The sequence below is a fragment of the Saimiri boliviensis genome, chromosome 2, assembly GCF_048565385.1.
Source record: "Saimiri boliviensis isolate mSaiBol1 chromosome 2, mSaiBol1.pri, whole genome shotgun sequence".
NCBI lineage: Eukaryota > Metazoa > Chordata > Mammalia > Primates > Cebidae > Saimiri > Saimiri boliviensis.
Genome location: NC_133450.1, coordinates 138,682,043 through 138,694,948, shown reverse-complemented (window position 1 = coordinate 138,694,948; position 12,906 = coordinate 138,682,043). Strand labels below are relative to the sequence as shown.

Below are 12,906 nucleotides of genomic sequence, written 5' to 3'. Positions count from 1 at the left end.
TGCCTCTGAGGAGGCCCCAAGCCCTCAGAGGGAGCCCCCAGGTGGGAAGACCCCCTTCCCTGCCCAGGGGAGCCGGACAGAGGATCGTGGGCTGGTCTCTCCTGGCTAAGTTCCTGGAAAAGGAAAGTCTGAGCCCCTCCCCACCTGCCTGTGCCCTTTCAGCCCCATCCAGCAACCCCGATGGCTCTCCCGCCCCAGGCCCCTCCCCTGGCGCTTGGGAAGGCCTGGGTGGGGCTCAGGTAGAAAGCTCTCTACTCACCTGCTGGAAGGCCCAGGCTCCGTGTCCTTCATCGGAGGCAGCCACGACTCAAAGGCCACTGCCTGTAGAATGTAAGAACGCTGGGAGTGGCGCCCCCAGGGAGGGGAGGGACATTGTTGCCAGAGAAACCCCAAGGCGTCTGTGTGGGCTCCTCCCTGGTGGCTCCAGAGCCCGAGCAGCCCCAGCACTCGCCACCGGCCTCACCTGTGCTCTGCGCCCCACCCCACCCCGCAGCCCTGCTGTGGGCAGGATGGGGTGGGGCACATACCTGGGCACACCACCCTACTATACCCTGAGCGGCCGTGGGGCGCAGAGCAGGGGAAGGGTCTCCAGGCACCACTGAGGACCCCACCCAGGCTGGCAGGGAACAGGCACACACCTGGGGCACCCCACCCACGCCCCTGCTGTGTTCCCCAAGAACAGCAGGGGATGGTGGGGCCGCCAGAGCCCCCATCGAGCCCTCCCAGCCTGCTGCACCCCTCCTTTCTATATCCTCCCCAGGGACCCCCTCACCAGCCAGCAGGGCCCTGCGCTGCAGGCTTCCAGCCCGGAGCTGCTTCTGAACCTCAAGGTTGAGGGTGGGTACGTGGGGCAGTTCGGGCTTGACGAGGGACTTACGGAGGCGCAGCTGAGTCTGACACCAAACCCAACCCAAAGGCCACTCGGCTCTGAGGTAGAACCTGTCTACTACCAAAAACACTTAAAAATGAGCCAGGCGGGGGTTGTCAGTCGGGAAGGAGGAGCCACAGGAGGGCTGTGGGGGCTGCCGCCCTCTCCTGCTGAGCCCCACTGCCCCTACTCAGGGTGTTGGGTCTCTGGGTCCTCGGATCCCAAATTTCCCATAGGCCATTAGACTTCAGTTTTTCAAGTAAGGGTAGGGGAGGATGTGCTGCCCCCACTCCCCGCCCCACTCCCAAAGCAGGTGCCTTGGGGCCCAGGGGTCCCCTTGTGTGGACAGGCAGCCTGTCTGACCCTGCAAAGCCAAGGTTCTCCCAGAGGACCTGCAAGGCCATGGGGGTGCCAGCAGGTGGCACCCTCTCCTCGTCCCAGCGGGGTCTCCTGCAGGGCTGTGATGCAAATGGAGAGGGTGGGGTCCCTACCACCCATCACCCGCCCCCAAGAAAATGTGTTTCTCCAACACAGAAAAGCACTCTGGGAAAACAAAGCTGTCTCCAAGAATCTCCTTTGGGAATTCAGACTGGAGGTGGGGCCAAAGGCTGGGAGGTGTCCCGGTCTCTCCAGCACTCGGGGTGCCCTCCCCCTCTGCAGGCAGCTGGGGGGCAGCAGTCCCTCGACCTCTGGAGATTGCTGGATGCTGCCCCAGGTAAGGCCCTGCTGGAGGTGGCCCCTATCCCTGGGCAGGGGGCTGGGGAGGGGCCTCCCCTGCAGGAGCTTCTTGGACCTTCCGCCTCTGCAACACGGCCAGGAGGTGTCCAGCAATCCCGGATGAGACCCCTGTGATTTTTTTCCCACCGAGAATGGGCTCGGGTTTGTGCCATTCTGGGTGGGCTGCTGGGGACAGGCTGACTTTGTCCGTCAATGTCAGAGAAGCAGAAGGACATGCACCTGGCCAGGGTGCACACAGAGCAGGACCTGCAGGTGGAGGCAAATCCTACTGAGCGTGTCTGCACAATGCCCTCTCCGCGTCCCTCCACGCTGGGTTATGGCCCCCAAGGGGACAAGATGAGACACTAGAGCTGCCATGGGGCCACGCCAGCTCCTCCCCGCACTCACCTGCTCTCTGACGACAGGGAGCGGCCACTGGGGCCTGCCCGGGGTGTTGGGTTCATGAGGGTTCACAGCGTTTCCAAAGAGAGCCTGCATGCTCACAGAGCTCAGCAGGCCCTACTCCCACCTGGGCCCTGGGGTCAGTGTTCCAGGTGCAGGCCGAGGGTCCCCATGCACTCCAGCAGCCGTGCCAGCCCCAAAGCGGCCTCCTTCCATGTCTATAGGGGGAGGCCCTGCAGCCGGCCCAGGGGAGGGCTCTGGCAGGAGCTGTGTGTGGCCTCATGTTGCTCAGAAGAGAGCCCCTCGCTGGGCATGGTGGCTCACACCTGTATTCCTAGTACTTTTGGAGGTTCAGGGGAGGATCGTTTGATGCCATGAGTTTGAAACCATCCTGGGCAATATGGCAAGACCCTATGTCTACAAAAAAAATTAATAATTAGCCAGGTGTGGTGGCACATGCCTGTGGTCCCAGATACTCAGGAGGCCAAGGTGGGGGGATCGTTTGAGCCTGGGAGGTCAAGGCTACAGAGAACCAAGATTGCGCAACTACACTCCAGCCTGAGCAACAGAGACCCCACCTCAATAAAAAGGAGAGCCCTCCCTGCTCCCTGCTCTCCTGCTGCTGAAGAGGCTGCAGTGAGTCCTTCCGCGCAGTGTGTGTGTGTGGACTGTGTGATGTGCTTCCCCCTGCCCTGGGGACAGGGCAGAAAGTAGATAAAGTTGTATTACAAGTGTTTTTGCAAAACAGCCAAATAATGCTACAGGGCTTCGTATGAAAAATAGTTTCCTTCCCCCTTCTCAGAAGCAAGCTCTCGATTTCTAGCTGACTCCTTTGGTGTTTACTCCATGCTGGTAAAAAGCAAGCTCCTATTGATCTGTCGGGGTTAGGTGGTCCCCGTGCCCTCACCTCGTGGCTTGTCTGGCCACCTGCGTCCCTCCCTATCTTCACGGCATCATGCTCTGATAGACTCCATAATCAGAATGTACATGCAAACACTATTTACAGCTGGCCTTGTAGGGCCTTATGACTACTTTTCCTCTTGTTTTCCCCTTGGCTTGTGCAATTCTGGGGGCTCATGAATAACCTCAAATTTTCTTCCAATTGCCTAAATTTCCCATGTACACGCAAATGTATGAGGCAGGCATGTCACTTTAGTCTACTGGAAGAAATTCCTCCAGAATCTTCTCCCCTGCTCCAAACTGGCTGACGCCAGAGGCAGGGTGGCATCCCAGGATCTCCCCAGCAGAGTCATTCTGGGGTTCACTGCACATCTCCTCCGAGGGGTACCCCCTGTTTCCTGTGTGCCCTCTTCTCTTTGCAGTTAGACCCCTTTGATGGTGGTAGCATGTCCTTCAATTGGCCCCATGAGGAAGGACGCATGCCTGAAGGTGTCTTTATTCCAACCCCCAGGTGAGCACTGGGTGGTTAGTTTGGCTAGGTATGGAAGTCCAAATTGGGAGAAATTTCCCTGGAAAAGTGTAAAGGTCTTTCCACATTGTCTTTAGCTCCTGGAGTTCTCTTGAAAAGTCCACAGCATGCCAGGCTGGAAATACTGTGAACCATGTATCCAGAAAGATCCACCAAAGGCTTGTCTTCCACAGTAGACCACTGATGACTGGTCAAGACCATATGGCTGGCGCTGGTCAGGACACCAGCACTTCCAACGAAGTCAATGGGGACTTCCCTGCAGGCCAGGGGCTGTTACAGACAGCAACAGAGATTAGGAGATCCTAAAATAACAGAGGCTGGAGGGTGATGCTTAACTGCCAACTGTTAGGAAGTTGCAAATATCCTAATTAATTAATGGCAGGGTCAGAAGGGCATCAACCCAGAGAGTTATGGAGATGACTAGAACGTGGTGTCCCTGGGGCAGGATAGACGGGCAGTTGTCAACTTGTACTAGCAGAGTAAATTAAGGACGGCGGACTGAAGGCGGTAGCCCTAATCAAAAGTCACAGTCTTTGCTGGGGTTTGGACCTGAGCCAGTCTTCCGACCTGGAACCACTGACTGAAGAGGTGGCTGCAAGGGACATGCAATACTTTGGCCAGCCCTTCTCCACAAGGATCTATGGGACCTGCACTGGGATCGGGGGACTGCTGGATATTGAGGACAGTGGGGTGGGGGTGACACGGACACCCAGAGACCCAGCTTGCCATCGTGGCCCCGTGTCAAAGCAGCAACTGGTAGAGCTCTGCCCAACTGCAGCTCACAGCAGTCCTTGCCCCGGGGCTCCACATGAGGAGCTGCAATTGACATGCGGTGGGGTGGGGGCATTGGGGCCCCACACTGCACCCTTGGTCTATAGGATAAGAGCTCTCGTTATGATTCCCATGGGGAAGGCGAAGGGGAGCCCACAAAACTAGACCCCTTCCTGGCCCAGAGAAGAAAGTCAAACAGCCCCACCCCAGGGGAGGGGGATGCAAGGACGAGGCTCCAGGATGAGCAAGGCTCCCGGCTGCCATCACCGCTCTGTGTAACTCACCGGTCCAGGCCAGCGCCTGGGGTGCAGCACAGTCTCCACGGTGATCAGAAATGGACTGCGCTCCAGTCCTGGCATGGCCAACCACACTGGCTCGCCGTCCTGCCCCGGGGCCATGCGTACCTACCCTGCCCGAGACCACTGGGGCCTTCCTCAGATGCCACATTGATACAGCCACTCAGCGACTTGATGCTGCAGGGCTGGGTGAGAAAAGACCTCTGAGAGACACACGCACCCAACAGGGCAGTGGCCTCCGGCAGCAGCAGCAGTGTGCCCAGCACTCACCCACCAGGCCAAGGTGGGTGGAAACCTGGAGAGATTCTGAGGCCTGCCTCATCTTAGAGGGGTGGTAGATGGGACGCTGCTGAGAGGTTGGGGAGATGCTAGTGGTCAGGGTGTTGCTGGTGTTTGGGGTGTTGTTCAGTGGTCAGGGTGTTACTCAGTGGTCAGGGTGTTGCTAGTGTTTGGGGTGTTGCTTGTGGCTGGGGTGGTGTTCAGTGATCAGAGTGTTACTCAGTGTTCAGGGTGTTGCTGGTGGCTGGGGTATTGTTCAGTGGTCAGGGTGTTACTCAGTGGTCAGGATGTTGCTGGTGGTTAGGGTGTTGCTTGGTGGCCAGGGTGTTGCTGGTTGCCAGGGTGTTGTTCAGTGGTCAGGGTGTTGCTGTTGTTTGGGGTGTTGCTGGTGGCTGGGATGTTGTTCAGTGGTCAGGGTGCTTCTCAGTGGTCAGGGTGTTGCTGGTGGTTAGGGTGTTGCTTGGTGGCTGGGGTGTTGCTGGTGTTTGGGGTGTTGCTGGTGGCTGGGGTGTTGTTCAGTGGTCAGGGTGTTACTCAGTGGTCAGGGTGTTGCTGTTTGGGGTGTTGCTGGTGGCTGAGGTGTTGTTCAGTGGTCAGGATGCTACTCAGTGGTCAGGGTGTTGCTGGTGGCTGGGGTGTTGTTCAGTGGTCAGGGTGTTGCTGGTGGTTGGAAGTTGCTGGTGGTCAGGGTGTTGCTTAGCAGTAGGGGTGTTGCTGGTGGTTGGGGTGTCACTCAGTGCTCAGGGTGTTGCTTAGCGGTCGGGGTGTTGCTGGTGGTTGGGGTGTCACTCAGTGGTCAGGGTGTTGCTTAGCGGTTGGGGTGCTGCTGGTTGCTGGGGAGTTGTTCGGTGGTCAGGGTTTTGCTTAGTGGTCAGGGTGTTGCTGGTGGTTGGGATGTCACTCAGAGGCTGGGGTGTTGCTCCACGGACCGCTGGAGGAGGGTAGCTGGCCAGGCCTGGGTTATGGATGGGTGGGCTCAGAAAACACCAAAATGGGTGCAACTGCACACCGATGCCTCAGGGGAGGCCCTGGAAGCTGCGGCACAGTCACCCTCAGGGGACTCTGGTATCGCCTGGTCACGCTCACATGGGGGAAGGGAAGCAGCCTGGAAGAAGAATAGAAACACAGTCATGGGCAGCGGCAAATGGCCTCTGGCTGGTTAGGAGCCTACAGGAAAAGGTGGAGCCCTCAGGGAAAGGAGGCCTCGGCAGCGGGATGTGGGGTGTGGGTGGGCTCCCGGGAGCTCTAGGCAGAGGTGTGCCGGGTGTGGGTGGGCTCCTGGGAGCAGAACAGGGTGAGATCTTGTATCACCGTCTGTACCCTCCAGAGAGCGTCTGCTGAGACACGGAGCAGCCAAGCACACGACCCTGTTCAGCCCACCCGATGACAGCCACCCCTGCTGGCCAGTGGCTCTCCCACAAAGTAGCCACGGTGCAGACAGGCAAACTCTCAGGGACCAAGAGAGGCCCTGGGCCTGGGGGAGAGGAGCCTGCAGAAGTGAGGAGCAGCTACTGCAGAGATCTCAGGGTTTCCATGGCATCCAGCAGCGGGCCACTGGGCCCAGGGTGGGAAACACTCAGCAGAGGCTCAGGGGAGAGACCCTGCGTTGGGATTACAGACTTGAGCTCCTGTGCCCACCTCCCACGGTGCTGGGATTACAGACGTGAGCCCCTGTGCCCGCCTCTCACGGTGCTGGGATTACAGACGTGAGCCCCTGTGCCCGCCTCCCACGGTGCTGGGATTACAGACGTGAGCCCCTGTGCCCGCCTCCCACGGTGCTGGGATTACAGACGTGAGCCCCTGTGCCCGCCTCCCACGGTGCTGGGATTACAGACGTGAGCCCCTGTGCCCGCCTCTCACGGTGCTGGGTTTACAGGCGTGAGCCCCTGTGCCTGGCTATGAAGACCTTTCCCTGATACGTTTTAGTGCTTTCCTACTGCCAGAACAAAATACCTGAGCGTGAGTCACTGATGCAAAATAGACATTAATTTCTCACACTTCTGGAGGCTGAAGTCCAGGGTCTCGGTGCCAGCAGCTTCAGTGGGGGTGGGGGCTGCTCTGTGCCTCCCAGTGGGTGCCTCTCGCTGGGTGCTTTCCCGGCAGAAGGTGAGAGGACAAGGCAGAGGGCCTCGCTGGTCAGTAAGTGCTACGATGGGGACCCTGGTGACTTTAGCACCTTCCAAAGGCCCCACCTCAAAACAAAAGGTTTCAACATATGAAGGCTGGGGACACCCAAATTCAAACCACAGCAGTGACACCAGGGAAGCAGTTGTGACATGCTAAGTGACACAGGAAAGCCTCAAAGCCACACGCATGACCTGATCCAAGTTACGGGACAGTCAGTGCAAGGGAGAAGTGAGTGGGGTGGGAGTGCTGCCCGAAGGCTTGCCCTGGGAACTGCGTGTGGGGATTCACCTGGGAAACGGTCTTTGTGGGTGTAATTAAGGACCTCAAGATAAGACCATCCTAGATTAGGGAGGCCCTAAATCCAATGACGAGTGTCCTCATAAGAGATGAAGACCAGAGCTTTGAGGAGAGGAGGAGAGGCTGCGTGGAGACAGAGGCACAGACGGCAGCGACACAGCCACAGCCCAGGACGCTGCAGCCCCCAGAGCTGGCCGGGGTGAGCAGCGCCCCTCCTCTGTGAGCCCCAATTCCGGCCTCTGGCCCCCGAGCTGCAAGGGAGTAAATTGTCGTTTCCAGCTACTCAGCGCATGGTCATGGATACAAGAGCCCCTCAAGACTCCTTCCAGGCCTGCAGCCCAGCACAGCTGCATTTACTGAGTGCCCCCCATGCATACGCCAGCCATCATTCTAACTGCTGGGCCTCGAAACCGTCCTGGAGGTGGAGATGGGCAGGGAACACAGATCGCGCCTAGGCCTCCAGGCTGAGAAGTGGAGATGGGATGTGCACCCGACACTGTGTGGCTTCTCTCCCCAAGACGAGTGCCTGCTCATCACACGCCCCGTGTCCTCTCCCCAGGACGCTCACCTGGCCATCAGACTGCCTACGTAGGAAACTCGAAACATGAACCCCCAAAAGTGAAAACTGGTGTGCATTTTCTTTGCCTTGGAGGGACTTCCTAGGATTTATTGGGGGTAGCAGGTTTACCTTTCTTATTCTGTTTGGTTTAGCCTGATGTTAAGAGGCCCCCTCCTACCACATACCCTGGGGGACCTGGGGGCTGCCCTCAGAACCTGAGAGGCACAGACTCTCCTGGGCATGTGTGTGTGTGTGCGTGTGTTTCCCTGGCACGCACGGCATCACCGTCTGCCAGGCTGGGTGGGGCACAGAGGGGAAGAAGACCAAGGAAGTGCCGCAGGACCCACCTTGCCATGATGAGCGAGTATGAGCTGCCCGTTTGTGCCCTGCCTGCCCACAGACCCCGGGGACATCACCCGGGTGACAAAGCCTGCAGCTGCCAGCAACCAGCCAGGAATGCCGCATGGCAGGTGTCTCGTCCTGTGTGGGTGTCGTGCAGCCTCACGAAGTCCTCCAGCTATTTCCGGGTGTGGGTATCATCTCCTAGGGAGGTGCTCAGCCTCTGGGTGGGACAGACCATTTCCTTCCGGCTCCCCGTGGAGCTTATGGGCCTCTCCACCCACCCTGCGGTCCCCAAACTCCAGGGACGTGGAGGTCCCCAAAGAGAGGACACAGCAGTGCGAGACGCTGTCATGGGGAGACCTGGGCAACAGGGGAGCTGTGAGGAAGAGTAGGGTCATTCTCAGAGCAACGAGACTATGTGGACATGGTAAGCCCGAGTTCTTTTCAAGTGAGATTATTGGGAGGCAATGCTAAGACCGAGTGTTCTTTCCACGTGTGTGCACATGCACATGCGTGCACGTACGTGCATGTGTGTGTTGGGGTCTCCTTCCCTCTCTCTCTCCCGACTCCCAGCCTGCTTCTTCCCTCCCCAGCTTGGAATCCACAGTGGAGGCTGGCCAGGGACCGTCAGGCCCAGGATGGGTGATGGTAGCTGCTGGTGGCCCCCACTGGGCCTGCAGGAGTGGCTTGTTGGGGAAGGGGCCTGGGGAGGCGGGAACAGGAGGAAGCTAGGGTCTCACCGCCATCACAGGAACACTTCACTGCCACTGCCCCCAGCCCGGGCAAACCAGTGGAGGTGTGTGCTCTGTTCCTGGGGTGGCTTGGGGCCACCTGGCTGCCTCTCCCGAGCCTGGCCCTTACCTACAGGGCCACACCAGCCTCAAGTGCCTGCCTCCATCCAGAGCCCAGCTCCCCACTCCCAGGGGTGAAGCCGAGAACCCTGTGGCTGTCCCACTGCTGCCTCCCAGAGGCTTGTCCAGGGCAACAGGTCCAGGAAGGGCCAAGGTTAGAGCTGGCCCGCCCAGGTGAGGCCTGAGCTGTCAGTGGTGTCACCACTTACAGACAGGGCGTGTGGACAAACTGCGGCATTCCAGGGAGGGCTGAGTGACCCAAGGCAGGCACGTGGCAGGCGCCTGAAGGTGCGGGTGGCGCTGACGATGGCCAGCAGTGAGTGGGGCCCTGGGCTGACACGAACCCCTCGGCACTGCCGTGCAGGGGTTTCCAAGGGCCCCTCCCCGGCACGTGGGAAGTGCTGCCTCCCTGACCACGGAGCCATCGTGTCTGCCAGAGGCCTGCCCTGCACCCTGGCTGCTGCTTGTGGCCAGACGGATGAGTCCAATAGGAAATGGCTTTTCTTCCTCTCACGCCACCTTGGGCACCAGGTCCCTTAGGGATGGAAGCGGCTGCACTCCCGGGCTACTGGGGGGGTCTGGTAAGGTGGAGGGTAACCAGTGCCCAGGGGTGTGTAGGCCCAGTGGAGGGAAATGCATCAGGCAGGCCCCAGGGCACGTGGGTGGTGCAAGGGTGCCTGGAACCTGGTGGGTGGCGGTGGCAATGGAGGGCCAACCCCCCAGGATCTCCCTTCTGGATGTGGACACCGCATGTCAGGCCTGTCACCTGGCCTGTCACACTTCATCTCTAGGGCCCCTTCGTGGGTTTTCTCAACAGGAGAATCAGGTCCCTGGACAGGAGAAGCCGCCCCTCTGTGCAACGTACCCTCAATCCATCCAGGACCCATCACAGGGGCCCAACAGGGCCAGGTGCAATTGTGAGGGGCAGTGAGACCCCAGCAGCCCTCGCTGTGTGCCAAGAACAGGGACAAGCATTGTGCAGACCCCACACCCGCCTCATTGACCCTCCACAGCCTGCAGGAAGGGCAGTCCTCCAGTGACAGAACTGAGGCTCAGAGAGGGAAAGCAACTTGTGGCAGGTCACACAGCCTCACAGCCCAGCTCAGCCTCACATTGCCAGAACCCTCAGGGGTGCAGGCTTCCCCACAAGTTCTGATATAACATTGGGGTTCTCCTGGCCAGGGGATGCAGGTTCCCGGCTCCCTGCATCAAGGAAGGAGCAGGGAGAAGCTCCCCAGCAATGACAGCGACGAGGCCTTGAACCCCTCCCTCCCTCTGCCATTCGTGCAAAGTCATTTGTCCCCACTTCCAGTCACCAGGTCCCCACCACTAACCCAGGGGACCCACAGGGGCTCACAGTGGTGGTGTGGACCCTCTGTAGGCCTCCTGATGGCAGCAGCGCCTGGAGAAAGAGGGCTGAGCTCAGGCCTGGCACAGGCAGGGCCCCCAGCAGCCCCGGCCCTTATAATCATGGTGGCTCAGACAGGCCCAAAGCCCAAAGGAGGCAGCCCGGAAGGCTGAGCCCGATGGCAGGCCGCTCTCTGCCCGCAGCAAGGCCCAGGTCTGCAGCAAAGGAGGGTGGTGCCCCAGCCAGCCCCACTGCCCCTGCCGGCCAGCAGCCTTGGCCCAGGCTGGGAGGGAGCAAGGCCTGCCTGGCTCCTGCGGTCTTTGGGGGAGGGCATGTGGGCCCAGCAGCCAGAAGCACCCCGCGTAGCGCTCCAGGGCACAGATGGTTCTCATTCCCACTGCCTCCCTTACACAGGAAAAACAAACCAGCCTGGGACCAACAGACCCCGTTTTAACCTCGTGTTTATTTTCCTTGCCTGCCTGAAGCCACTGTCCCGTGGGTGGCGTTTGCTGAGGGTCTGGCCAGGGTGGCACTTTCCTGACCTTAAAGCAGCTCTCTCAGGGAGGGGCTGGGGCGCAGGGAGGGGCCCCTGGAGGAGGAGTGCAGCCCATTTCCTGCTCCTGGACTGGTCCCAGTCACACCTGGGGTCACAGCTGCCTTTCAGGGGCCTGGAGTCTCCCGACACCCCGGGAAGGCCCAGGATGGGGTGGGGAGTGGACAGAACTGGGTGAGGTCGGCTGTGGGCCTGGCTGGCTGGGGAGGACCCCTCACACCATCAGGAGCTGAGGGTGGGTGGAGAGGAAGCCACGTCACACCACATGAGCCCCCAGGGCTCCAGGAATTCAGAGAGGGCGGTGGTAGGGGGCTGGGGTCCCGGGACCCAGGGTAGCCACAGCCTACTGTGATACCTGCATCCTCCGTAAGCCCGCACAGCTGGGAGGAAGGAATGGGCGGGCTTCATCCCCATTCCAGAGGCACCTGGGAGGGGGACGCGGCCTCCCAGGGTCTCAGAGGTGGGAGGGCTTACCACAGTCCCACAGGCCAAGCAGAGCCTGTATTTGTCACCAGCGCCCCGGTTTCTCTAAGGCAGGCATGCACCCCATGGCCAGAGGTGGAGTTTGGAGAAGGGGTGCAGTGAGGCGCAGAGGATGAGGGAGGACCCCCAGGGGAAGGGGGCGCCCACCGAGGAAGGCAAGGAGGCTCAGCAGCTCCTTTCCACGGCTGGCGAGGCCCGGGCTCACCAGGCAGCCTGTGGGTGAAAGGAGTCTGAGGCCAGCCAGGCCGCACTGTGACCCAGGGACCCCCACGGGCGCCCAGCAGCCCCCAGGGGACCCGGAGCAAGGCCAGGCCCCAGCCCTCTCCCCTGCACTCGACCCTGGGGGTGCTGGTGGCCGCACCCCCCACCCCTTCCCGGGGCACTGCCGGCCCACGGCGCCCCTCCCCCAGCGCCCCTCCCCCAGCGTCCGCCCCGCCCCCCGCAGAGGGAGGTTCTCCGCGGTGGCCGCCCGGTCCGCGCCCCCTCCCCGAGCGGGCGGCGCTGACATCACGGCCACGGCGGCGGGAGGGGCGGCGGCGCCCCGCGCACATCACTTCCTCGGCGCCTCCCCCGGGAGGACAGGCGAACCAGGCGCTGACCGACAGGCGGACAGCGAGGCGGGCAGCGGGGCGAGAAGAAGGCGGACGGCCACGGCGCGGGGGGCGCCCCGGCTCCCGCGCGCCCCGACCCATGGCGGGCCCGACCCCGTCCGCGGCCGACGAGCTCCCGGGCCCCGCCGCCAGGCGCCTCTACTCCAGGTAGGACGGGCCGGGGCCGGGCTGGGGCCGGGCTGGGGCCGGGGCTGGGGCCGGGGCTGGGGCCGGGGCTGGGGCCGGGGCGGCCGGGACGCGCGGGAGGCTGCAGCCGGGAACAAAGGCGGCTCCAGCGGGCGCGCAGCGTGGCCGGGGACGGCCCCTCCCTCCAGGCCGAGCCCAGCCCGGCGGGTGGCCCCGCGTGGGCGTCCCCTGCAACCCTCTTTCCCCCAAGCCAAGGGGACGGGGGCGGGTGTGTGTGTGTGTGGGGGGGTGCGGTCGGCTTCTCCAGCCGCACTCTCCCAGCAGCTGGCAGGGGCACTGTGAGGAGCTGACCCCCAAGCCTGGCCCTGCCATGCCCGGGGCACTCGGGGACATCATGGCCAAAGAGGCTGGCTGATGTGGATGGGACTCTGCCCTCACCATCGCTCCATGAGCCCAGTGGGATCCGGCTGGGTTGGAGCCAGCCAGGTGGGTGTGTACCTGCCTGAAAAGGCACCTGCCCTCGGGGCACATTCCCGGGTGATCCAGTGTCTGGGCTCTGTGCCCCATGCCTTTTGGTGATGACAGGGTGGCCGTGCCCTAGGCGGCATGCTTGCCTGGTGACTCCCCGTGTTCCCTGAGGGGTGCCCTGGGCCAACCGGGACAGGTGCCTGGTGCCTCCAGCAAGGCTGAGAGGTACCAGGCCTCAGGCAGAGCCAGGTGGCCCGGAGGTCCAGACAGGGGCTCGCAAACGGGTGGCAGCCCTGAGGCAGACCTGGCTCTCCCGAGTGGGAGGGACACCATTGTCCTCTGGACATCCCTAAATCTGGAGTCCTCCCTGATAGGGGTC

General features: G+C 61.5%; 2 protein-coding genes across 2 annotated transcripts in view; one reads left to right on the top strand and one right to left on the bottom strand.

Annotated features, from left to right (window-relative positions):
* CCDC187 (coiled-coil domain containing 187) overlaps positions 1 to 308 on the bottom strand; it is a 54,722-nt gene extending 54,414 nt beyond the window's left edge. The window contains exon 1 of the mRNA XM_039461515.2: positions 260 to 308. Coding sequence (XP_039317449.2) covers positions 260 to 291 — 32 coding nt within the window. The 5' untranslated portion in view covers positions 292 to 308. The remainder of the gene's footprint in view (positions 1 to 259) is intronic.
* Positions 309 to 11,811: 11,503 nt separating this feature from the next.
* GPSM1 (G protein signaling modulator 1) overlaps positions 11,812 to 12,906 on the top strand; it is a 28,724-nt gene continuing 27,629 nt past the window's right edge. Inside the window, exon 1 of the mRNA XM_039461471.2 lies at positions 11,812 to 12,080. Coding sequence (XP_039317405.2) covers positions 12,013 to 12,080 — 68 coding nt within the window. The 5' untranslated portion in view covers positions 11,812 to 12,012. The remainder of the gene's footprint in view (positions 12,081 to 12,906) is intronic.